Below are 24,773 nucleotides of genomic sequence, written 5' to 3'. Positions count from 1 at the left end.
TTTTATGTTTTAATACTTGGCAACTCATAAGTAAGCAAAGTGAACCAACCGTATGTCCTTCATATCTCCAGACTACCAATCAGTAATAACAAGACTCTCAACAGGACAGTTTCTGTCACGTCTGCTCCTGCTCCTCCCTTCCGGCATACGACGTCGCCAGAGTACTAACCAACGGTCCTGGGATTCATCATTCCGCACACCTGGCACTCATCATTAAGCGCACCTGCGTTCATTATGATTCACACCTGGACTCAATTACCTTCATCATTTCCTCCCCTTTATATGTCACTCTCCCAGGTTCACTCACCAGTTGGTATTGTTCTTGTGTATCAGCGTTCTGCCTCATGTTCGTGGCGTGTTCTTGGTTTTGTTAAAATGGTTCACCCGTACTTGCTTCTGACTCACCTCCCCGTCATTACAGAATACCAACTCAAGCAGCAAGACAAATGGACATCTGCCAGACAATCAATGAACAAGGTGCTCTTCTTCATCAACACCATAATCAGTTGGCTCAACTGGGGATGGCCATGGAAGAGGTTCTCTGCAGTCTACAACATCTTGACAGCGGAGCATATTCTAGAGCCAGTCTACCCAACGAGTCAGCACGCCAGCCCATTCAGCAACCCGCTCAGGTCAACGATGCCCGTCTATCCCTCCAGAAGAAATATGAATGGACACTATCTAAATGCTGTGGCTTCCTCCTTCAGTGCTCCCTCTATTTCGCACATCTAATGGGAGCTCCCACCACAGAGGTCTAAGGTTGCCACAGATATTTCTCTGCTGACTGGGCAGGCATTGGAATAGGCTACGGCAGTTTTGGGAGAGAGGAGCTTGAGTCTTGTGAGGGGTTCATTTAAATGTATTTTTTATCCTTCTGCGGCGGGCTGCTTCAGCTCCAGCAGGGGGACCAGACGGCTGCTGAGTATGTGCTTACCTTCCGGACAGTAGCAGCTTCCAGTGGATGGAATGAGCCGGTCCAGATGGAACTGGCCTGCCGAGATGACAACCTCACCCTGGACACACACATTGCGATGGCCATTTGTCTGGATAACCTTTGGGACCATCGGCATCTACATCCCTTCTCTCCCACCTTCGGCGAGTGTTCGCGATCAGAGCCTGAACCCATGGAGGTAGGGGTCACGTCTTCCCGCGGCGGAATTACAGAGACGGATGCAGCTGGGACTCTGTCTATACTGTGGCCAGGGAGGGCACAAGCGCCAGTGTTGTCCGTTACCTCAGAATCCAAGATCCACTGGAGCAGCAGGACGGTCATGTGATGTTACATCCCCTGGACCAGGAGTGAGTATTCCCTCTACTGCTCTTCCTGTCAGACTCTTTTTAGTACCCATCACTCTGGCTGACTGTCCCTCATGCCCTGTCTACAGCTTCAGTGGATTACGGCGCCACAGGTAACTTTAAGGCTCAGACCTTTGCCACCTCTCAATATTACAACCTACCCGCTCTCCTCTCCTTTTCAGGTTCAAGGTCTTGACTGTTGGCCTCTAGGATCTGGAACCATCACACACATCACCCAACCACTCACCCTCACCATGGAGCCCAATCACCAGGAAAACATCCCCTTCATCACCAGTTCACAAGATCATCATCGGCCTACCTTGGCTTCAGCGCCATAATAATGAGAATCACAGACTGGTCACCTGAATGCCTGAGAACCTGCTTTCCTGTCCCCTGTGGTTCCACGTCGGTTGAGAGTCCGGTGGTTTCACTCCAGCCCAACATCCCAGAGGAATATCAGGATCTAAGCGGGGGGTGTTCTCCAAGACCTGCGCTACCTGTCTCCCTCCTCATCGGCCCAGGGACTGTGCAATTGACCTGTTTTCCAGTGCTACACCTCTGTGCAGCATCATCTACCCTCTGTAAGTGGCTGAGACCCAGGCCATGGAGGACTACATACAAGAGGCTCTCGAAAAGGGTTTTATCCGCAGGTCCACGTCGGCTGGTTTCTTCTTCATGGCCAAGGAGGGATGATTACGCCCTTGTCATTGAGTCCATGGTAATCGATACATCACCACGAAGTATCAGTACCCTCTCCCGATGGTGCCGTCAGCCATCGAGGAGCTCCGCAAGGCCTGGTTCTTCACCAAACTGGACCTGCAGAGTGCCTACAATCCCATTCGCATCCGGGAGGGGGATGAGTGGAAGACAGCATTCAGCACGATGTCTGGTCATTACGAGTACTTAGTTATGCCCTTTGGCTTAGCCAATTCTGTCAGTGTTCCAGGCATTCATCAACAAGGTGTTCAGGGACATTCTCGGACATCATGTGATTGTGTACATCTGACATCCTGATATTCTCGACCACCCTGGAAGATCACATCACTCAACGTTTGAGCAGTCCTGGAACGCCTCTTGGCTAACCATCTGTTCGTCAAGGTGGAGAAGTGCCAATTCCACCAGAGGGCGGTCTCCTTCTTGGGCTACCAAATCAGCCTGCAGGGAGTGAAGTTGGACAAGGAAGTAGATGCAGTAAGGTCATGGCCAGTCCCAACCACCATCAAGGGGTTACAACGGTTTTAGGGGTTTGCCAACTTTTACCGACGCTTCATCAGCAACTTCAGTGTCGTCGCCGACACTCTCACCTCCCTCCAAGGGTGGGCCTCGTAGGTTGGTTTTGTCTCCAGCAGCCGACGAGGCCTTTCATCTCAAGGTGTGTTTCACCTCCACCCTATTGCTAAAACACCCAGACCATACTTTAACTTTTGTGGTTGAGGTAGATGCATTGGCGGTGGGTGTGGGGGCAGTTTTGTCACAAAGACAGGGGGAACCACTAAAATTGTATCCTTGTGGTTTCCTCTCCAAGAAACTGTCCCCCGCAGAGGAATTATGACGTCGGCAATGACTGTCACATCTGCTCCTGCTCCTCCCCTCCGGCATACGTCGTTGCCAGAGTACTAACCACCGGTCCTGGGATTCATCATTACGGGCACCTGGCACTCATCATTAACCAAGACACCATTACTTTCATAATTTCCTCCCATATGTCAGTCTCGCAGGTTCACTCACCAGTGTATCGGCGTTCTGTCTATTGTTGGTTTTGTTTTATTAAAACGTTTCACCTGCACTTGTTTCTGACTCACCGCACCGTCATTAGTTTCATTATGATGCTTTACCTTTGAATTTAAGTGTGGACATATGAACTACTTGCATACAAGCCCTTTGTTCTTTTCTCATTGTGTAAAAACAACTTGTCAAATCTGAAAGAGTGCATAGCTTGGTTGTGTCTCGCTTTAGAAGAGAAGTCCAAAGTAACAGACCATAGTCAGTATCAGCCACAGCCAAGACTTACTGACAATTAGTTACCACTTATTTGTCAGTAGTTCCTGCTATCACTCCCTTAGTTCTCCCCCTGGTGCTTATTTGTCAGTAGTTTCTGCTATCACTCTCTCAGTTCTTCCCCTGGTGCTTATTCGTCAGTAGTTTCTGCTATCACTCCCTCAGTTCTCCCCCTGGTGCTTATTCGTCAGTAGTTCCTGCTATCACTCCCTCAGTTCTCACCCTGGTGCTTATTCGTCAGTAGTTCCTGCTATCACTCCCTCAGTTCTCCCCCTGGTGCTTATTCGTCAGTAGTTCCTGCTATCACTCCCTCAGTTCTCCCCCTGGTGCTTATTCGTCAGTAGTTCCTGCTATCACTCCCTCAGTTCTCCCCCTGGTGCTTATTTGTCAGTCTTGCACCAACACCCTAATGTCCAAGTGACTCACTTCACCTCCAGCTGGAGGAGGTAAACATTGTGAAACCTGTTGGTGTCTCTGCTTTACTTTCTGGAAAAAGGTCTAATTACGAACTATTTATGGTTAACATAACAGTTTCAATTTGGAATCCAAATAGAATAAATCACAGTGATGGCAGTGTGGAAACATTGTTTACTAACAAAGATTCTGGGAAAGAAAAAGTCCAACTCTGACATCACCCCGTTGATGTTGACATTTAAAACGGTTAGGTTAGATTTAAGAGTAGGGACGTCCCAACCCACTGGGCACAGACATCAAATCAACATCTAGTCCACGTTGGTTTCACAACATTTTATTAAAATGACGTGGAAACAATGACTCAACCAGTGTGCCCAGTGGGAAGGATGCTGGATAGCACTAAACATGACGAGGCAGAGGTAAACAACTGTTTTCAACATAATTGTGTTGTCACCGCATTGCCATTCATTACTATTCAAATCAAGAACAAATTTCTCACCAACCATCCAATCAATGATTATTTTGTATGGAAGATAACTGGCAGTAATTGGCACTGCATCCAGGATGCCTAAGAAGTATAGGACATACTATATTATTTCACTGTGTGTGAACACTGTGTACATTAGGTGGAGTACTTGGCCATAAGGATTGGCTGTTAGCCTTCCTAAATCTAATTTCACAGAGGGTCTCCATTAACTCATAAAGAGGGTATCATTGTCAAACAACATATCCTAACTGCAAGCCATAAAAGAGTAAACATTAAGGTAGATCAAAGCGAATTTGACTGACTTTTCATTGGGTTTGCAGAATTATCCTTTCATGTAATCTCTTTGAGAGAATTCAAGCACATTCAAACTTTGTATGTGGTTTCAAGCAAACTTGCAATATGTCTGCATTTGGAATTATCAATGTTTCACTCCTTATCCTACAGATATTATTAATGCTAAAACGTATATAGCTGTACGGTTTACAAGATACCCCTGAGAGCAATTACTGGCCAAAAAGATAGCGTATTGTATAATTGAAAAACTACCACCATGTAAATATTTAACTAACATGCCATGGCTGGCATACATTTACCATTCTATTGCAAAGATAACCCTGTGCTATGGTGGAAAGGTCTACTAATCCTCACCTTAAACTTCCTCCATTCTATCTTTACGACTGTGACATGGTCAGACAAGTGCCCCAGCAGTGTCATCTCATTAGAAAATTGCTTTCCTTGAGTAGCACTGCTGTGCAAAATGTCAATTCCATATAGAACATTTCTTTTGTCAGCCCTCGAAGTAGCTTAAGTGGATGGAAATGGAAAAAGTCTCCACCTGAAGAAGATAGACCTGTATCCTTTAGAGAGACTGCAGGATCAGCTTCCAGGCAGTGAACAGCTCAGAAAGCCCTGAAATGAGTGCTGGTTTGGAGAGTGATGGAAATGACAGTGTGTTCCCCACTACCAGTATTACAAGGGTCACTTCCATTGTGCCAAATTCAGGTGTCACTCAAAAGTTTTTTTCTCCAAGTCACCAACTTGTGCCTGCTCCTTTCAAAAGTACAAAATTCAATATTGGCAAAAAAGCTTGAATTACGAATACATTACTCTTTAAACGGCCCAATGGCAATCCTAAAGGTGCAATATTCAGAAATCGCTCCGCCATTTCCCGGTTACTAAAATTCGAATAGTTTGCCTAATTTCAGTTATGTGAAAAAACAAGCACTCAGAGTGCTTGTACCATCTAAACCGCTATGAAATATCTTTTCAATAACCAAAAATATTGTATTTTCAGCTGTTTGAAGCTGGTGTACAAAACCGAAAGTAAAAGATGCAAAAACAAAACATAAGAACGCAAAGCATAGAAATAGCCCACATACTGTAGAACAGATCTAAAGCTTCTTAAACGTTCTTTCAATGAGAATTACATATCTATAACGTTGATGTGAATGTGGTCGGGTCGCCCCAAAAAGTTACATATTGCAGTTTTGAATTAAACGAATTGAGTAACTTCACTGAATGTAACTTAAATTGCTCAGTGTCATGTCAAAATAAATATCAAAACCTCTCTGATCACTAATAATCTGGGGAGTATTACCCCTCCCTTTGCATTAATACAATCAGGTCCATAATCCCATTATAAAGTACCCTGCATGTGGAAGAGACTCCCACAGTTTATGAGGATGGTGTTTCTTTGGACGCCTTTTATGCCTAGATTGGCCTTTTGGTACTTCAAGAAAGATCACAAGTCAGTGCTTCCTTCCTTTTGATGACATGGAATGACTAATGCCTTCTTCAAGGGTTGAGAGATCACTGGGAATGTCCAGGTCAGTATCTGAAGATTGACTGATACTGTATGAAATGTAATAAGGATGCTGGACGAGGAAATAGGGAAAAATCTGTATCTTACCCTTAATACCCTGGAAACGTCTGGACACTGGTTTTAATTGAAGAGATGAGCCCAAGATCTCTCTGTACATGTTATCTGGTAACATCTTTCAATCTTTTTTTATTTGCCTTTGAAGGCTGCTGTTCGTGAAGTGCCATAAATTACAAGACTGTCTCCCTCTTTCCAAAGGACAAAAATATTCCTAACCACTGTTGCTCTGTTATGGTGTTCAGAATGTGCTCTCTGCAGTACAGTATATGTGAGACTGCATGTACATTTCACATTCTTTCACTGCACCCAGTTGAGCCTTCCTAACCCAAGAGTCAAATTAAAGCATGTGGCCTATAATACGGTTTGACAACTATATCGACAAACTATTGAGACACTGCAGTCTGCAGACACAAAACTCCTTTGCTAATGACAGCACAATATTGTTTCACATGCTTTGCTTGACTGTGATTATTTCCAAAATATGAATGCAACACGGCCAATGTATTTGAGAATAGGCCTAGATATACAATTGAATATTGATTTAGACTAGACCTAATATTAAATTAGATTTTAAAAAGTAGACTTGATTTTGATTGTTTTCAAGTAGTCAAAAAGACACCAGAAACCACATGTATTGGCAAGATCCACACACAGGCATTTTCATTTGATTTTCAACAAAGGTGCTCACATAGCTACAACCTCTCTTCAAGGGAAGTGCCAGCTCAGACGTTGTCATGGAAACCATTCACTGGCACATAATCTCTCTGTGCTCTACCTCTGTAGAAATGCCTGACAAACAAACCAAGCAATCCTGTGCTTGATGTCCAGGATAGATTTCACAGGAGAAAACTGGTGGAGAATTGTGGACTTAAGATTGATCATCAAGTTACCTACCTACTTAACTATTACCCTGGAGTTCAACTCAGCCTTGCAGTTTCTTTGTAGCAGAAATAAGCATTTTGGTACTATAATATATTTGGTACTGTGTGGGTGGGTGAGTGAATGAGTGGGTGTATATGCTGTATTTGCATGCATGCCTGTACTTGTCAGTGTGTGAGTGTGTGGTGGTTTTTGAGAGCACATGGCATTACTAAAAGGGAACCCATTATATCCAATTAAAAATGGCTTCAACTCTTGCATGTGTTCTGTTAACACTGCATTAGTAATAAGGACACGTGAAGTATTTATAGACTGTGGAGATGGAGGTGTAAACACCTGAAGCAGCATTTATCATGAAGTTGACTAATTACCTTACATCTGGGTAAAACCCTGTCATGGGAAGACTGATATCCTATTGCTATTGCTACTCCAAATCTGAATCCCAACTAATAGGGAAATTTATCCACAAGTTTCTTTTTGGTGCAGCATTTGGAATTAAAACAATACATTGGCAAGCCTGGGAAGGGCTGGCATTTTTGCTAAATGTACAGAGCTTCAAACACACATAGTTGGTTCCTATTAATTTACGGAGCAGGAAGGTAAGAACGACAAAGAATTTCAATAATCCTCAAATGCCAACTGGCTTATAACAACAACTTTGGGATGGTGATTTAAATATAGAATCCTTAACCTTATTTGAAGCAATAACAAACCACGCACCTCGCCTCTGTTTTGGCTAAAAGCTGAGGGATGGGCCTGGAGAAATGCAACCACTAAAATTCATAGACAGAGCTATTGACGCAAGGACTGACCATCGTCTTCGAGAATAAATGGGTACACATAATATAAAATATATCTTCAAATCCGAAAATGTACGTATTAATTAAGGATCAATCAAGCTTTAACTCTGGACTAAGCATTCATTATTCTCGCCACAATATCAGCATATACATATATGGCATAACTATGGCGCCGGGCGATGCAAAACGAACTCATCCATTTTCAGACTCTTTTCACCGGTCTGGATACACACTCGGCTTCCTAGAACATTTGGCTGCCCAGAGGTAGAACAAAGCAAGACACAGCTGCAGTCTAATTAGCGATTGCAGTGACGGATTTAGGTATAGGCGACATGGGCAGCCATCCTGGGCGGCATCTTGCCGGGGGTGGCATGGGGCACCTGCACAAAACAAAAAAAAGTATATATATATATATAGCGTTTTTTTATCGCTCATTTGTGCGTCACGTCAGTGATATGTCACCGTGTGGGACTGTGGGTCAATTAACCTTGTCGGAGTGGGCGCCCTGATTCTAGTTTGTGAGCTAGGCAGGCTACTGCCTGGGAAGGTCTCCCACTCAGAAGTACGAGATACAATTAGTTGTGCAATTTAGTTTGAAGGAGGGGGTTCGCTCAGGGAGCCATAACCGCCACTGAGAACCGCCACTGAGCAATTGAATGTATATTTCCATCATCATCATCATCGCAAACATTGGCTAAGCTGCCCAGGAGGCATCATCACACAAAAAGCTGATCGTTTTTTCTCCAAAGTGTAGGGACTGCATCCTGCTTGTGCAACTGCAATACCCGTTACAACAGACAGACAGAGGTTGTAGCCTTCCTACTGTATGAATGTTTGTTCAATTGCCTTAAGGTTTTATTTCAGCTGTTCAGAAGTATGAGGCAGAGACATATGCTACATCATCATGGTTCAGAAGAGGGTGAGTAAAGAGAGAAATGTGAATGTGAGCAGCAGCTACATTAGAAAAACAAATGTGTATATAAAATAACACATGCGCAGAATGTGATCAGGATACTTAGCTTTAAGAATGAGGGACGAGCAGGGGCATGGGCGAAACCTCCGTATCAACAGCTACGGTCTTTATTATTGATATCTGGGTGACACACAACTTTGCAAATGTTCTCAGTTACGAGCAGGGGCATGGGCGAAACCTCCGTATCAATAAAAAATACCCATGCATGTTCATAATGATGGGATCGTGTGAACCACTGTTTATTCCCCAGAGATAGGCTATACCACATGATTCCATTATTTCATATTTACAATGACTTGTAATTCATCAGCATCTGCATGTGATGCCATCCAGCATATGGGGATGATCAGCGGCTGCCAGAGTAAATACAGAGAAATCTCCCTCCCAAAGGTTGATTTATTAGCTTATCGGAGGACAAAGGTACATTACAGCTCTATACTATTGAGTAAAGTTGATATAAGACTAAGGGTCAATCTACACACAATACTCAATATTGACAAAGCGAAAACAGGTTTTCAGACATTTTTGGCAAATGTATTCAAAATAAAAACAGAACTACCTTATTTACATAAGTATTTGGACCCTTGCTATGAGACTCGAAATTGAGCTCAGGTGCATCCTGTTTCCATTGATCATCTACAGTGGGGAGAACAAGTATTTGATACACTACCAATATTGCAGGTTTTCCTACTTACAAAGCATGTAGAGGTCAGTAATTTTTATCATAGATACACTTCAACTGTGAAAGATGGAAACTAAAACAAAAATCTAGAAAATCACATTGTCTGATTTTTAAGTAATTAATTTGCATTTTATTGCATGACATAAGTATTTGATACATCAGAAAAGCAGAATTTAATATTTGGTACAGAAACCTTTGTTTGCAATTACAGAGATCATATGTTTCCTGTAGTTCTTGACCAGGTTTGCACACACTGCAGCAGGGATTTTGGCCCACTCCCCCATACAGACCTTCTCCAGATCCTTCAGGTTTCGGGGCTGTCGCTGGGCAATACGGACTTTCAGCTCCCTCCAAAGATGTTCTATTGGGTTCAGGTCTGGAGACTGGCTAGGCCACTCCAGGACCTTGAGATGCTTCTTACAGAGCCACTCCTTAGTTGCCCTGGCTGTGTGTTTCGGGTCGTTGTCATGCTGGAAGACCCCATCACGACCCATCTTCAATGCTCTTACTGAGGGAAGGAGGTTGTTGGCCAAGATCTCGCGATACATGGCCCCATCCATCCTCCCCTCAATACGGTGCAGTCGTCCTGTCCCCTTTGCAGAAAAGCATCCCCAAAGAATGATGTTTCCACCTCCATGCTTCATGGTTGGGATGGTGTTCTTGGGGTTGTACTCATCCTTCTTCTTCCTCCAAACACGGCAAGTGGAGTTTAGACCAAGAAGCTCTGTTTTTGTCTCAACAGACCACATGACCTTCTCCCATTCCTCCTCTGGATCATCCAGATGGTCATTGGCAAACTTCAGACGGGCCTGGACATGCGCTGGGTTGTGCAGGGGGATCTTGCGTGCGCTGCAGGATTTTAATCCATGACGGCGTAGTGTGTTATTAATGGTTTTCTTTGAGACTGTGGTCCCAGCTCTCTTCAAGTCATTGACCAGGTCCTGCCGTGTAGTTCTGGGCTGATCCCTCACCTTCCTCATGATCACTGATGCCCCACGAGGTGAGATCTTGCATGGAGCCCCAGACCGAGGGTGATTGACCATCATCTTGAACTTCTTCCATTTTCTAATAATTGCGCCAACAGTTGTTGCCTTCTCACAATGCTGCTTGCCTATTGTCCTGTAGCCCATCCCAGCCTTGTGCAGGTCTACAATTTTATCCCTGATGTCCTTACACAGCTCTCTGGTCTTGGCCATTGTGGAGAGGTTGGAGTCTGTTTGATTAAGTGTGAGGACAGGTGTCTTTCATACAGGTAACGAGTTCAAACAGGTGCAGTTAATACAGGTAATGAGTGGAGAACAGGAGGGCTTCTTAAAGAAAAACTGAAAGGTCTGTGAGAGCTGGAATTCTTACTGGTTGGTAGGTGATCAAATACTTATGCCATGCAATAAAATGCTAATTAATTACTTAAAAATCATACAATGTGATTTTCTGGATTTTTGTTATAGATTCCGTCTCTCATAGTTGAAGTGTACCTATGATAGAAATTACAGACCTCTACATGCTTTGTAAGTAGGGAAACCTGCAAAATCGGCAGTGTATCAAATACTTGTTCTCCCCAGTGTATGAGATATTTCTACAACTTTCATTGGAGTCCACCTGTGGTAAATTCAATTGATTGGACACGATTTGGAAAGGCGCACACCTGTTTATATAAGGTCCCACAGTTGGCAGGGAATGTCAGAGACAGGATTGTGTCGAGGCACAGATCTGGGGAAGGGTACCAAAACATTTCTGCAGCATTGACGGTCCCCAAGAACACAGTGGCCTCCAAAATTCTTAAATGGAAGAAGTTTGGAACCACCCAGACTCTTCCTAGAGCTGGCCGCCTGGCTAAACTGAGCAATCGGTGGAGAAGGGCATTGGTCAGGGAGGTGACCAAGAACCCGATGGTCACTCTGAAAGCACTCCAGAGTTCCTCTGTGGAGATGGGAGAACCTTCCAGAAGGATAACCATCTCAGGCAGCTTGGAGTTTGCCAAAAGGCACCTAAAGGACTCTCAGACCATTAGAAACAAAATTCTCTGGTCTGATAAAACCAAGATTGAACTCTTTGTCCTGAATGCCAAGAGTCACGTCTGGATGAAACCTGGCCCAATCCCTTCGGTGAAGCATGGTGGGGGCAGGAACATGCTGGGGGGGATGTTTTTTAGCGGCAGGGACTGGGAGACAAGTCAGGACAGAGGGAAATATGAATAGAGCAAAGCAAAGAGAGATCTTTGATGAAAACCTGCTCCAGAGCACTCAGGACCTAAGACTGGGGCAAAGGTTTACCTTCCAACAGGACAACGACCCTAAACACACAGCCAAGACAACGCAGGAGTGGCTTCTGGACAAGTCTCTGAATCTCCTTAAGTGGCCCAGCCAGAGCCTGGACTTAAACCTTATCGAACATCTCTGAAAATAGCTGTGCAGCGATGCTCCCCATCCAACCTGACAGAGCTTGTGAAGATCTGCAGACAAAAATGGGAGAAACTCCCCAAATACAGGTGTGCCAAGCTTGTCGCGTCATATCCAAGACAGCACAAGGCTGTAATTGCTTCTAAAGGTGCTTCAAAAAAATAATGAGTAAAGGGTCTGAATGCTTTTGTAAATGTGATATTTCCATTTTAGATTTTTGATAAATGTGCAAAAAGGTTAAAAAAAACTGTTTTTCTGGGGAATTGTGTGTCGATTGATGAGGGGAAAAAAAGATGTATTCAATTTTTAGAATAAGGCTCTAACGTAACAAATGTGGAAACAGTCAAGGGGTCTGAATGTTTTCCGAACGCACTGAAACATAGGCTGTGACTCCAATTCAATTGGCAGAGCAGACTCTTTGGTGTTTGTCCCAACGTTTTACCCTAGCAATGCATTATGAGTAATGAAACATGGAAATATATCCACAGGGTAAAGAACACACAGGATATCAAAGTAATATGCTTAGTATTTTCATTTAGAGCCATCACATAAACACCATGTTCATGTGATGGCTCTAACTACATTTAAATACTCTGCATATAACTTTGATATCCTGCGTGTGTTTTTCCCTGTAGATATATTTTTTACATTGACTCTTTTTGGAATTAGCACAGCAAACATCTACTTGGAACAATTTATTATAATCCTGGCTGCAAGGACTTGTGTTTGAAGTTATGAAATGCAGAAAAAATATCCTGGATAGTGTAATGGTGTCATACCTAATTTTTCATTAAATACTGTCTTTAGCAAACTAAGTGAGCATACTACTGTCATTGCTAGGCATGTGCAGCTTCCCCCTTTCAAGACGATTCTATACATATCTAGACACATGGCCTCCTTATGATACAGGAACGATATGTTTAGATGCACTTACACTGCACTAACATTTTCCATTCTAAATGAAAATCTGCTGCTGATGGAGTGGGCCTCTTTGAGCTGGATCTGTATGAGCTGACTTTTCTGTGTGTGTGTGTGTGTGTTTGTGTGTGTGTGTGTGTGTGTGTGTGTGTGTGTGTGTGTGTGTACATTATGTATGTCTATGGTGTATGTAGGCATCTGAGCTGAGCCATAAGGGTGACTGGGCATCTACTATCTCACTATCAGATTAGGGGGGTGTGAATGTATTTGTCATTTTTGCAGATTAAGTGTTTGAGCTAGTAATGTATTAATATTTACCTTAAGAAATGAACTACAGTATGACATAGCAGATGACTATATAGTGTAGCCGGTGTGAAATGGCTAGCTAGTTAGTGATGTGCGCTAGTAGCGTTTCAATCGGTGACGTTTCCTGTTTCCTTTGCTCTGCAAGGGCTGCAGCTTTTGTGGAGCGATAGGTAACGATGCTTCGCGTGAGACAGTTCATGTCGATGTGTTCAGAGAGTCCTTGGTTCAAGCCCAGAAACAATGTTACAATAGCACAACTTTGGAATTCACCCCCATCAACCAAAATCAAATGGTTTTCACCGCTTGGAAGTTTTTACATAATGAGCTTCTTAGCTCTTGGTGCTTCGGCCATGCAGTGCGGCTCACAAAAGTGATTGCTATCCTCTTTATGTAATTATAAACTTTACCCTGTATATCTAAAAATGACCAATACACTGATTGTTTAAAGCAAAAATACCAAAACTATTGCTGATGTTGAACCTGAACAATTGAAATAAAATCGAATGTAAGCCCCGATCAGCAGGTATAGCCAGATGAGTGTTGTCTCCAGTGGCTTAGCCTACTTTTATTCCAGTAAAATACAATTTTCAACAGCACATTTGATAACAACAACCTAGCAAATTACAATGTTTATCACTCAACTAATAACACCTAATTTTGCATAAGCCATTTTACAAGCATTTGAAGGCCGAAGGTGCTGCGTATATGTGCAAGATCAGGAATAGGCCTACCTCTCTTTGGTCAGCGTGTGAAGCTGGGCACAGTGCACAGTCTGACTAGGCTACTGTTATCGCCTGGGGTTGTTAGGCATGCAAAATGACTGTCAACACAGTAGCATGTTTAGTTTGACACTGAAGGACAGGATGCATCAGTTGTCACAAAAGTGCTCCCGAGTGGCGCAGCGATCTAAGGCACTGCATCTTCAGTGCTTGAGGTGTCACTACAGACACCCTGGTTTGAATCCAGGCTGTATCACAACTGGAAGTGATTGGGAGTCCCATAGGGCAGCGCAAAATTGGCCCAGCATTGTCTGGGTTTGGCCAGTGTAGACTGTCATTGTAAATAATAATTTGTTCTTAACTGACTTGCCTAGTTAAATAAAAAAAGATGAGAGGCATTTTTGGAAGGTAGAAAGAAAGTAATATGAGCAACAACAAAAAAAGTGAATTCATAATTTTTGAATACATTTTCTGACCGGTGTATGCTGCATTTGTCACGTCCTGACCTTAGTTCCTTTTTTTATGTCTCTATTTTAGTTTGGTCAGGGCGTGAGTTGGGGTGGGCATTCTATATATTGGTTCTGTGTGTTATATTTCTAGGTGTTTGGCCTGGTATGGTTCCCAATGAGAGACAGCTGTCAATCATTGTCTCTGATTGAGAACCATACTTAGGCAGCCTGTTTTCCCACTATGGGTTGTGGGTAGTTGTTTTCCGTTTCAGTGTTTGCACCATACGGGACTGTTTTGGTTTTCATTTATTCTCTTGTTCTTTTGTATTTAGTGTTCAGTTAATTAAAGGAAATATTAATAAGTACCACGCTGCGCTTTGGTCTACTCCTTCTTCCTCAGACGAACATCACTACAGCATTTGGATCGATTTGAGGACCCACTAACTGATGCACTCATATCCAATGTGTATTGGTGAATCGTTACATCCCTAGTCATTACTACATGATACTAGGCAAATCACAAATACTCGCTACGCCAGTATGGCAGTATGTGATTGAAATCAGAGCAATGATCTAGCAGACATGCCTCGTTTTGAGTGGGATATGTTAGCGCTAACATTGTTGATACACGGCCCCTCCCACAGATTTGCTGCAATGTGACTTGCAGAGCAGACTCCATTAGTGATGTGATTTGGGTGTCGCACTCTTTTGGCCATGCATTCTGAACAGCCAATTTTTGTAATGTACATACTTTTTGTAATGTGTTTTGTAATGTATTTTGTACCCCAATGGCTTCACTTTACACTTAAAAGTATACACTATAAAGAGTAAAACAAAGTCTAGGGCGATTCCACAGTATTTTGGGTATCTCATTTTGTTCTGGCAATTCTCACATAGAAACTTAATTGGGAGGAAGTGTGTTTGAAATGCTTTATACATTTGTAACACAAATGTATCATGATAAAAGTGGCCATTCTAGGCCCTTTCTATACTTATACATACCTCTTGTAAGACCCTATGATCTGTAAACCATACATGATACAGACAATATCTCGCTGTCATTATGCTCCTAGTGTGTGCTCTAAAATATGGAATAGGTCTTGATTCTGAAATAAAAACATTCACATTTGTTTATTCAACATTCAAAAATAATTTTAAAAAAATACATTTTGGGATTTTGTTCATTTTAAGACATATTGTTTGGAACAATATACTCTACAAGTACATAACATTTCCAGAGTGGGCTAATTCTGACGGTGTGATACATTTTATGAGCACCACCAATACAGTGAATTGGAAAATGGATTCAAAGGGAACTCCCTCTGCTGGTGAATTGCTGAATGTCCTAAAAGGAGGACTGTGATTGGTTAATGACCCCTTCCGACCCCATGGAATTCGAATTAACACAATAAAAAAATCCCCATCCAAATCTGTTCCTTTAAGATAGAGACGTCTTTTTTTGCATGGGCTCCGTCTCAATCCATCGTATCCTCCGATATCGCCCTTCTGCATCTATGGTTAAAGGTGGCAGAGCTAGAGCGGTGTTTGTCAGACCATGAGACATCCTGAAAATCGGTCTTCTCATGAAAACAACGGTTTCACCTACAACATATTATTGAAAGATGAGACTCTCACGAACATGATGATGGTGTTCTCTGTTTTGCTCTAGGATGCCTACAAGCCTCACAATACCCGTCTTAAGGTCACCAGTACCAGTTGAAGAAAAAAAAGTACACTACGTTGCCAAAAGTATGTGGACATCTGCTCGTCGAATATCTCATTCCAAAATCATGGGCATTATTATGGAGTTGGTCCACCCTTTGCTGCTATAACAGCCTCCACTCTTCTGGGAAGGCTTTCCACTGGAACATTTCTGCAGGGACTTGCTTCCATTCAGCCACAAGCATTCGTGCACTGGGGCATTGTATTGATGAATTAGGAAAGGTCCTTCCCCAAACTGATGCCACAAAGTTGGAAGTACAGAATCATCTAGAATGTCATTGTATGCTGTAGCGTTAAGATTTCCCTTCATTGGAACAAAGCGGCCTAGCTTTAAGAATGAAAACAGCCCCACACCACTATTCCTCCTCCATCAGACTTTACAGTTGGCACTATGCATTCGGGCAGGTAGCGTTCTCCTGGCATCTGCCAATCCCAGATTTTTCCGCCGGACTGACAGATGGTGTAGCGTGATTCATCACTCCAGAGAACGCTTTTCCACTACTCCAAAGTCCAACGGTGACGAGCGTTACACAACTCCAGCCGAACACTAGGCATTGCGCATGTTGATCTTTGGCATGTGTGCAGTTCTTGTGCTGAAATAAATCCAGAGGCCGTTTGGAACTCGGTAGTGAGTGTTGAAACCAAGGACCTATTTGAAGGGTTGTCTACATACTTGGAGATAGTTTAGTGCCTAATATAAGGAGATGAATACAAGTACACATTTGTTTTTTAAATGGTTACCTGATCATTGTTTGGGACTGACTGTCTGTTGTTCCATGTAGGGAATCTGTTATTCAAAGTGTTTATTTTGGCTAATAGCAGTAACGCTAAATTCAATGTTTCATCCTCCCCAAAAAATCCCACATTCTTTTATACCGTAAGGGGTCTAAAAATTCTAAATCAAATAGTTAAATAATCCTTGGTATGACCATCTTAACTCTTTGACGCCCTTGGATGTGACCTATTTATTTTTGGATGCAATGTTGAGAGATTCAAAGAAGTGGCGACAGCATAACACAATCATTCAATCCGGAAAATGTTGGCTATATTAGTCCAAGCGCTGAGATTGAGTTAACACAAGTGGTCATATTTATCTAACTCTCGGCTGACAGAACCATAATATGAATTAGCTCATATAAAAATTACTAAATCAAATCAAATCACATTTTATTAGTCACATGTGCCGAAAACAACAGGTGTAGAGCCTACAGTGAAATGCTACTTACGAGCCCCTGAACAACAATGCAGTTTAAAAAAAAATAAGAATAAGAAATAAAAGTAAAAAGTAATTTAAGACTATTTAGACTCAAGACCAAAGGATACATTTCCGCAGGCCTAATGTCCATTGGTCATGTTTCTTGGCCCAAGCAAGTCTCATCTTCTTATTGGTGTCCTTTAGTAGTGATTTCTTTGCTGAAAAATCGACCATGAAGGCCTGATTCACAGTCTCCTCTGAACAGTTTATGTTGAGATGTCTGTTACTTGAACTCTGTGAAGCATTTATTTGGGCTGCAATTTCTGAGGCTGGTAACTCTAGTGAACTTATCCTCTGCAACAGAGGTAACTCTGTGTCTTCATTTCCTTTGGCGGTCCTCATGAGAACCAGTTTCATCATTGTGCTTGATGGTTTTTGCGACTGCACTTGAAGAAACTTTCAAAGTTCTTGAAATGTTCCATATTGACTGACCATGTCTTAAAGTAATGCTCTTCTGTATAACCCCCTACCTTGTCCCAACACAACTGATTGGCCCAAACGTCTTAAGAAGGAAAGAAATTCCACAAATTAACTTTTAGCAAGGCACACCTGTTAATTGAAATGCATTCCATGTGACTACCTCATGAAGCTGGTTGAGAGAATGCCAAGAGCGTTCAAAGCTGTAATCAAGGCAAAAAGGGTGGCTAATTTGAAGAATGTCAAATATAAAATATATTTTGATTGGTTTAACACTTTTTGGGTTTCTACATGATTCATGTGTTATTTCATAGTCTTGACATCTTCACTATTATTCTACAATTTAGAAAATAGTAAAAATAAAGAAAAACCATTGAATGAGTAGGTGTTCTAAAACTTTTGACCAGTAGTGTACATACGGTATGCTACAGAAGAAACTGTAACGTTCGTCATTGGGAGAAAGAGAGGAGGACCAAGGTGCAGCGTGGTAAGTATTCATATTCTCTTTTAATGAACACGAATACTCGAACAAAACAACAAAACACGAGAACGAAACGAAAACAGTCCTGAACGGTGAAATACAAACACAGAACAGAAAATAAACACCCACGAAACACAAGTGGGAAAAGGCTACCTAAGTATGATTCTCAATCAGAGACAAATAACGACACCTGCCTCTGATTGAGAACCATACCAGGCCAAACGCAAAGATAAAACATAGAAAACGGGAACATAGACAACCCACCCAACTCACGCCCTGACCATACTAAAACAAAGACATAACAAAGGAACTAAGGTCAGAACGTGACAGAAACGACAACAGGATATACAGAAAATAAGGCACTTACTTTGACTGTAACGCACACGTTCAAAGTTATTATTTGTAAGGAAAACAACAATGAAGGCAATGCGAGCACCAGCCAGAAAATGTGCCAGGCGGAAAAAGTTTGTGCTAGACTGCACAAACGTCTACATACTTGATCTGGGGAAACACTGAGGAGGTGCTTGGGCTCTCATCGAAGAGAGAAGTTTGTCCGGTTCAGCTAAGCCTCAAACATAAGTCGTCCGTAACAGTGAACGGGCTACTTCCATGTGAACACACCTTAATTCAAAATAATCTAAAATGGACAAGTTGAAATATAGCCTATAGATAAATAGCAGACAGCGTGTGTCTTCGTTGAGGGTAGCGTGGGCTATCTGTTGTGTAACAATCCCATTTTGGAACAGTGAGTGCATTCTGACATCATGTACATAATGATGGGGCAACCGTTAGAGATATTTATACAACGGGTGGGTCTAATCCTGAATGTTGATTGGTTGAAACTGCATTCCAGACGGTGTCTCGTCCACAAGTTACCACCGGCTAAATCTATGATGTTGAAATGCCTATTTACTCTGTTCCATTGGACAGCGCAATCCATGGTCTCATCAGCCCAGCCAGGCACTTCATAAACTTGATCTAACCCTAACCCTACAAAAAGCATCTTGACATTATCTCACATTTCTTTCAGACTAACAATTCGTTTTAAACAGCGGAGATATGTACAAACGTAACTTTTTTCTAAGTGCTATGTTTGTTGCATTATTCTAACCACTGGTTGATGTGTGTTGCTAAAATACAATAACATTTGTATGTGTTTTGCCGGAGACAAATCCAATTTCCCCTTGTTGGATTAATAAAGTTTATTAAATTCAAATCCACATGGGCTTGAAAGGTCTTATGTTATAGAAAAGTAATAGAAAAGCAATTGAATACAAGTGAGCAGCTACTGTAATCCCAGAAGAAGCACTAATACAGCAGTATGACAAATCATGCTACTCCTGCTAGCTGTAAGAATACAGTATACCAAAACAATGGCTGAATATAACTATTAGAATGATATCATATTGGCCTGTAACAATACAAGTCCTACATTGGTCCTACTCTGAAACGAGAGTAGGACCAATGCAGAGCTAATTTTGGAATGCTATGCATTCTAGCGGTAAACATAGACACTAAATCAATCCCTGGATATCACTATTAGAATGATATCAGACTGGCCTGTGACAACACTATATTGCTGAACTCCAAATGTTTGCCAAGACGACTCAAGTAAGTGCAGGCTGTGTGAAGTCATGACACCTCTGTCACCAGGATGATACTGCAATGGGAACCTGATAGGCCAAAAATACCTGTCACAACTTTACTACAGCTAGGTTACATCCCAAATGACACCCTATTCCCTATTTAGTGTACTATTTTTGACCAGGGCCCATAAAAGTAATACACTATACAGGGAATAGGGTGCCATTTAGGATGCATACATAGACCCACATCACACTTCCTAGCTGCACAGATTGTTCTGCCATGTGAATAGACAATCCCATTCAAAGAGTCCTTTCTGTCAAATCAGCACCATGGACAGCGGCCAGAGTTATAAACAGAACACCACTCTCCCTGTTATTTCCCCTTCCCCATGAGAATGAAATAACCTTTTATAATAGTGGATTTAGGTACATTTCAAAACCATTGACTTACTTTGTGAACATGTGAAAATGAACATTACTTAAATGTATTGTTGTTTATATTATTGTTGGAGTGGGTATCAATATCAAGGCTATTCTAAAGAGTTGAGTCTACAATCTAGGCTAATCTATGAATTGTAAACATCACAGGTTGTAGTGATATAGCTCTACACCTGTTAACACTCCCAGCAAGTAAACACATATATCTATTCATCTCAGTGAGGTCATAGGATCTGCAAATAGCTTGAATATTTTGTACATACATTCCTTTACTTGAGTGAGTGGCTATTCCATCATCAATAGGTTCGCGGCCTGCACTTTCAGCTATCAATGCTAGTAATTGATAGCACATAACAAACCTGAAACTAGCAAAGTTGTTGTAAAATGTCAATTTAATTTTTGTATTACTAGTTATTATGCTCGTTTATGTTTGCTATGCATAGGTCTACAGTGGTGATTCGCATTTGAAATAGGCTTATTGTCGTCATGTTTACCTCGACATGTAGCTTACTAACTGTACACTGTGAAATGATGAGGAATTTTAGTTAGGCCTAGAGTGTATTGTATTGCATTAACTAATCTCACGTGTAATAGTGGACATGGCGGAAGCAGTCTCCTAATAACAATAATAAACAGTTATGAAGCATGGGCATTGCAAGTGAGGATTCTGAACGTTGAGAACGTATCATCCGAACTCACCTAGGACGAAAAAGGGTAGCTCGGTGTTTTCTAGATCGTCCACGACGACTATTTCCCCCGGAAAATCATTTCTGACGGAGAACAGAAGCTTGGGCTCGGAGGCCGACGGACTATGCATGATGCTCAGGTCGTTTTCTCTCAAAAACGGCAGCGCAGACACGGTGACGCTTTTCATTTTGCATTCCAAATCTTGGGAATGGTCCTCGACGGTATTCAAACCTTGAATATTAGCAGCTTTGAAGGCAAGAATCCATGCGAGCGAGAAGAGCAATCTCAGACCCATCCTAATGCTTGAAATCACCGCTGCTTCGTATATCCCTCTCGTCTCTGTTCAAACCAGCTTCACTTCAATACGGCTGCATGCAGGAGGAAGAAGAGCAAGGGGGATGCGCTTGCAAAGCACACATTTCCGGATTGTTGCCTGCAGAAAATAAACGCCTCTTATTTCGCATAAATCCCCAAATGCTCTGTCACATGGTTAAAGATTATTTGTGATCATTTCAATGCAGTTTAGGGGTGAGATTTGCTTGGAAGGAAAATAAGCGCAGCACTACTGACCCCAATATTGGAATTGTCCACATCAAGCCATTGGTAATTCTGCTTAACTGTCAGTGAGCCCACTAGACTAGTGCAATATGGGATCATGTTAATTGCGCGCCAAAACGTTTATAGGGGTTTATTATAGGCTTCAGTTACAGCATGTATTTATTTAGTCGTCTTTTGTATTTGTATTTGTTGACTACAGTGTAAATATATTTATTCATGAAAAAATATTACACTTTGAATAAGTAGGCATACACGTGTATGCTTAGGCTACAGCAGTATTTGTCTAAAAACATATGAGAGACAAATCTGCATATCCTAAAAGTTAAACGCATCATATGAAAATCCCCAAACGAGATCAGACAGTCACCATCTGCCTCCACATATTGTGAGGATTTGCAATGGTCCAAACAAACTGTTAGTATTCATCTGAAAACATCAGCCCTATGTTTTATTACAGCATCTGCCTTGTCAATAAACCCAGAGGTAACTCCAATATGCGAGGTCACCTAAATTGAAAATAGTAAATTATGGATTATCCTACCTTGCTATCATTGAAACATGAAAAGTAAACAATCAATGAATATCAGGAGGACTGGATGGAATAAACACTGCATAACTCAAACTATCACAGACCCCATGCATATATTAATGCGGTGGTTGCAAGAAACTTGCAAGAGAGTGGAGTCATCAATATTCATAAAGAATAAAGTTTGCATGGGGTTTTGCACAGCCTCTAGTCTGATAACCATGGGAGCAGAAAGAAAGAGAACATCTGAGTGGCAAGTGGCAGGTGCAGAGAGGGAGGGAGGGCACAAAGTCTGGTTCTAAGAATGATCTCCCTGTGTAATCTTGAGCTCCTTCCAGCATTCGAGCAAAGCTTTAGCAAACTGTATAGCGGTTCTGTGATTACATTTTATTTCCAACTGTGACCTGCACCATAATTGAGCTCTCAGGGTGGGACAGAGCAAGACAGCACCATCACCATTACAATCGCAATCTCTGGTTCTATGATATCCCTTATTTTTTGGTGATCTTTCAGCAGCACATGTCTCATTGGCATGTTATTGCGGTCTACAGTGTCTACTATACTTCCCAAATGGCACCCTATTTCCTATATAGTTCACCACTTTTGACTAGAGCCCTATGGGCCCTTGTCAAACGTAGTGTACTATAAAGGGAAAAGGGTGCCATTTGGGACACAGACAGTTTGGGGATTATTGTTGTCCTCATATTGAAACACCCCTGAGATGAGCAATACCAGCATCAGGTTTTATTTTCTTCAATAACACTCTGGCGTGTCATGTAGCCGGTAATTATGAGAGATTTAGTTATGGAAATGGTTCATCAGTAAAAGTACATCTGGGAGACAAAAATACTTTTTTTTCCAATCTAGGAATTACTCATTTGTGTGCTTGCTATAATGAGCGAATTTGATTTTATGCTCAAACCCCCGCCTATACAGTAGACTACTCTGTTTTCATAGAAAGCAAACGGTTGTTTACATGGTTAATTTTGAATGCCAAAAACATTGGGTGAGCTTCATTTGCTATCAAACCCACATCTACACCTCAACTTCTACACATACTGGTCATGTAAAATGTGTGCCCTACAGAAAAACTACCTCAGTGCCTTCAGAAAGTAATTCAGACCCTTTGATATGAGCCTCGAAATTGAGCTCAGCTGCATGCCGTTTCCATTGATCATCTTCGAGATGTTTCTACAACTTGATTGGAGTCCACATGTGGTAAATTCAATTGATTGGACATGATTTGGAAAGGCACACACCTGTTCTTTATAAGGTACCACAATTGACAGTACATGTCAGAGCAGAAACCAAGCCATGAGGTCTAAGGTATTGAGGATTGTGTTGAAACACAGATCTGGGGAAGGGTACCAAAATATTCTGTAGCATTGAAGGTCCCCAAGACCACAGTTGCCTCATTCTTCAATGGAAGAAGTTTGGAACCACCAAGACTCTTCCTAGATCTGGCCGCCCGGCCAAACTGAGCAATCGGGGGAGATGGACCTTGGTCAGGGAGGTGATCAAGAACCTGATGGTCAATCTGACAGAGATTCAGACTTCCTCTGTGGAGATGGGAGAACCTTCCAGAAGGACAACCATCTCTGCAGCACTCCACCAATCAGGCCTTCGTGGTAGAGTGGCCAAAAGGCACCTAAAGAGTCTCAGACCATGAGAAACAAAATTCTCTGGTCTGAGGAAACCAAAATTGAATTGTTTGGCCTGAATGCCAAGCGTCACATTTGGAGGAAACATGGCACCATCCCTACGGTGAAGCAAGGTGGTGGCGGCATCATGCTGTGGAGAGGTTTTTCAGCACCAGGGACTGGGAGACTAGTCAGGCTCGAGGTAAAGATGAATGGAGCAAGGTACAGAGATCCTTGCTGAAAACCTGCTCCAGAGCACTCGGGACCTCAGACTGGGGTGAAGGTTCACCTTCCAACAGGACCATGACCCTAAGCACACAGCCAAGAAAATGCAGGAGTGGCTTCGGGACAAGTCTCTGAATGTCCTTGAATGGCCCAGCCAGAGCCCGGACTTGAACCCTATTGAACATCTCCAGAGAGACCTGAAAATAGCCATGCAGCAATGCTCCCCATCCAACCTGACAGAGCTTGAGAGGATCTGCAGAGAAGAATGGGAGAAATTCCCCAATTACAGGTGTGCCAAGCTTGTTTCATCATACCTAAGAAGACTCAAGAATGTAATTGCTGCCAAAGGTTCTTCAACAAAGTACTGAGTAAAGGGTCTGAATACTTTATTAAATGTGATATTTCAGCTTTTTATATTTTGTAAATTTGCAAACATTGCTAAAAAACTGTTTTTGCTTTGTCCTTATGGGGTATTGTGTGTAGATTGATGAGGGAAAAAATGTATGTTATACATTTTAGAATAAGGCTGTAACGTAACAAAATGTGGAAAAAGTCAACGGGTCTGAATACTTTCCAAATGCACTGTATAACCACAATTCCCGATGGGTCTTGAACTATTTTGGAATAAAATAATCAAAATCCTTGAAATGCCTAAAAATAAGGATAGAACTGAATTCGGTATTTCAGATACTTAACCATATTCACCAGAATATGTTTGAGTTTTATGTGATTGACATTCAATGACCCTATCCCTCTACTGCACACATTTAGGTTTTTAATGAAAAATAATATTCCATCCTATTTTTGGACGTTTTAAGCTTTCTGAGAATGTATCAATAATACAAAAATATCACTATAACCTCCTACACCTCAGGGAAACACTGTGGCATAAGGATACTAAAACACCAAGGACAATCTGATATTTTCAGAACTTCTACTAAGTGGAATATAGTAGAAGAAATAACTATTTTCATAAGAAAATACAAGTTGGGCATAAACTAATATTTCACTGCCTCTCAAACCTGATTCTGGGGTCCAT

The 24,773-nt window shown here is 42.0% G+C and overlaps 1 protein-coding gene across 9 annotated transcripts in view; it reads right to left on the bottom strand.

Annotated features, from left to right (window-relative positions):
• The window catches only part of LOC110530308 (astrotactin-1), a 260,365-nt gene extending 239,009 nt beyond the window's left edge, over positions 1-21,356 (bottom strand). For 2 of the 9 annotated variants that reach the window (XM_036985947.1, XM_036985946.1), the window contains exon 1: positions 20,798-21,356. In XM_036985947.1, coding sequence (XP_036841842.1) covers positions 20,798-21,080 — 283 coding nt within the window. In that variant the 5' untranslated portion in view covers positions 21,081-21,356. The remainder of the gene's footprint in view (positions 1-20,797) is intronic. The other 7 variants (XM_021613237.2, XM_036985939.1, XM_036985941.1 and 4 more) reach the window with 5 other exon arrangements.
• Between the last annotated feature and the right edge of the window lie 3,417 nt (positions 21,357-24,773).

Source organism: Oncorhynchus mykiss, chromosome 8, assembly GCF_013265735.2.
Source record: "Oncorhynchus mykiss isolate Arlee chromosome 8, USDA_OmykA_1.1, whole genome shotgun sequence".
NCBI classification, from domain to species: domain Eukaryota; kingdom Metazoa; phylum Chordata; class Actinopteri; order Salmoniformes; family Salmonidae; genus Oncorhynchus; species Oncorhynchus mykiss.
The sequence above is the reverse complement of the archived record's forward strand: the minus strand, read 5'-3'. Positions and strand labels throughout refer to the sequence as shown.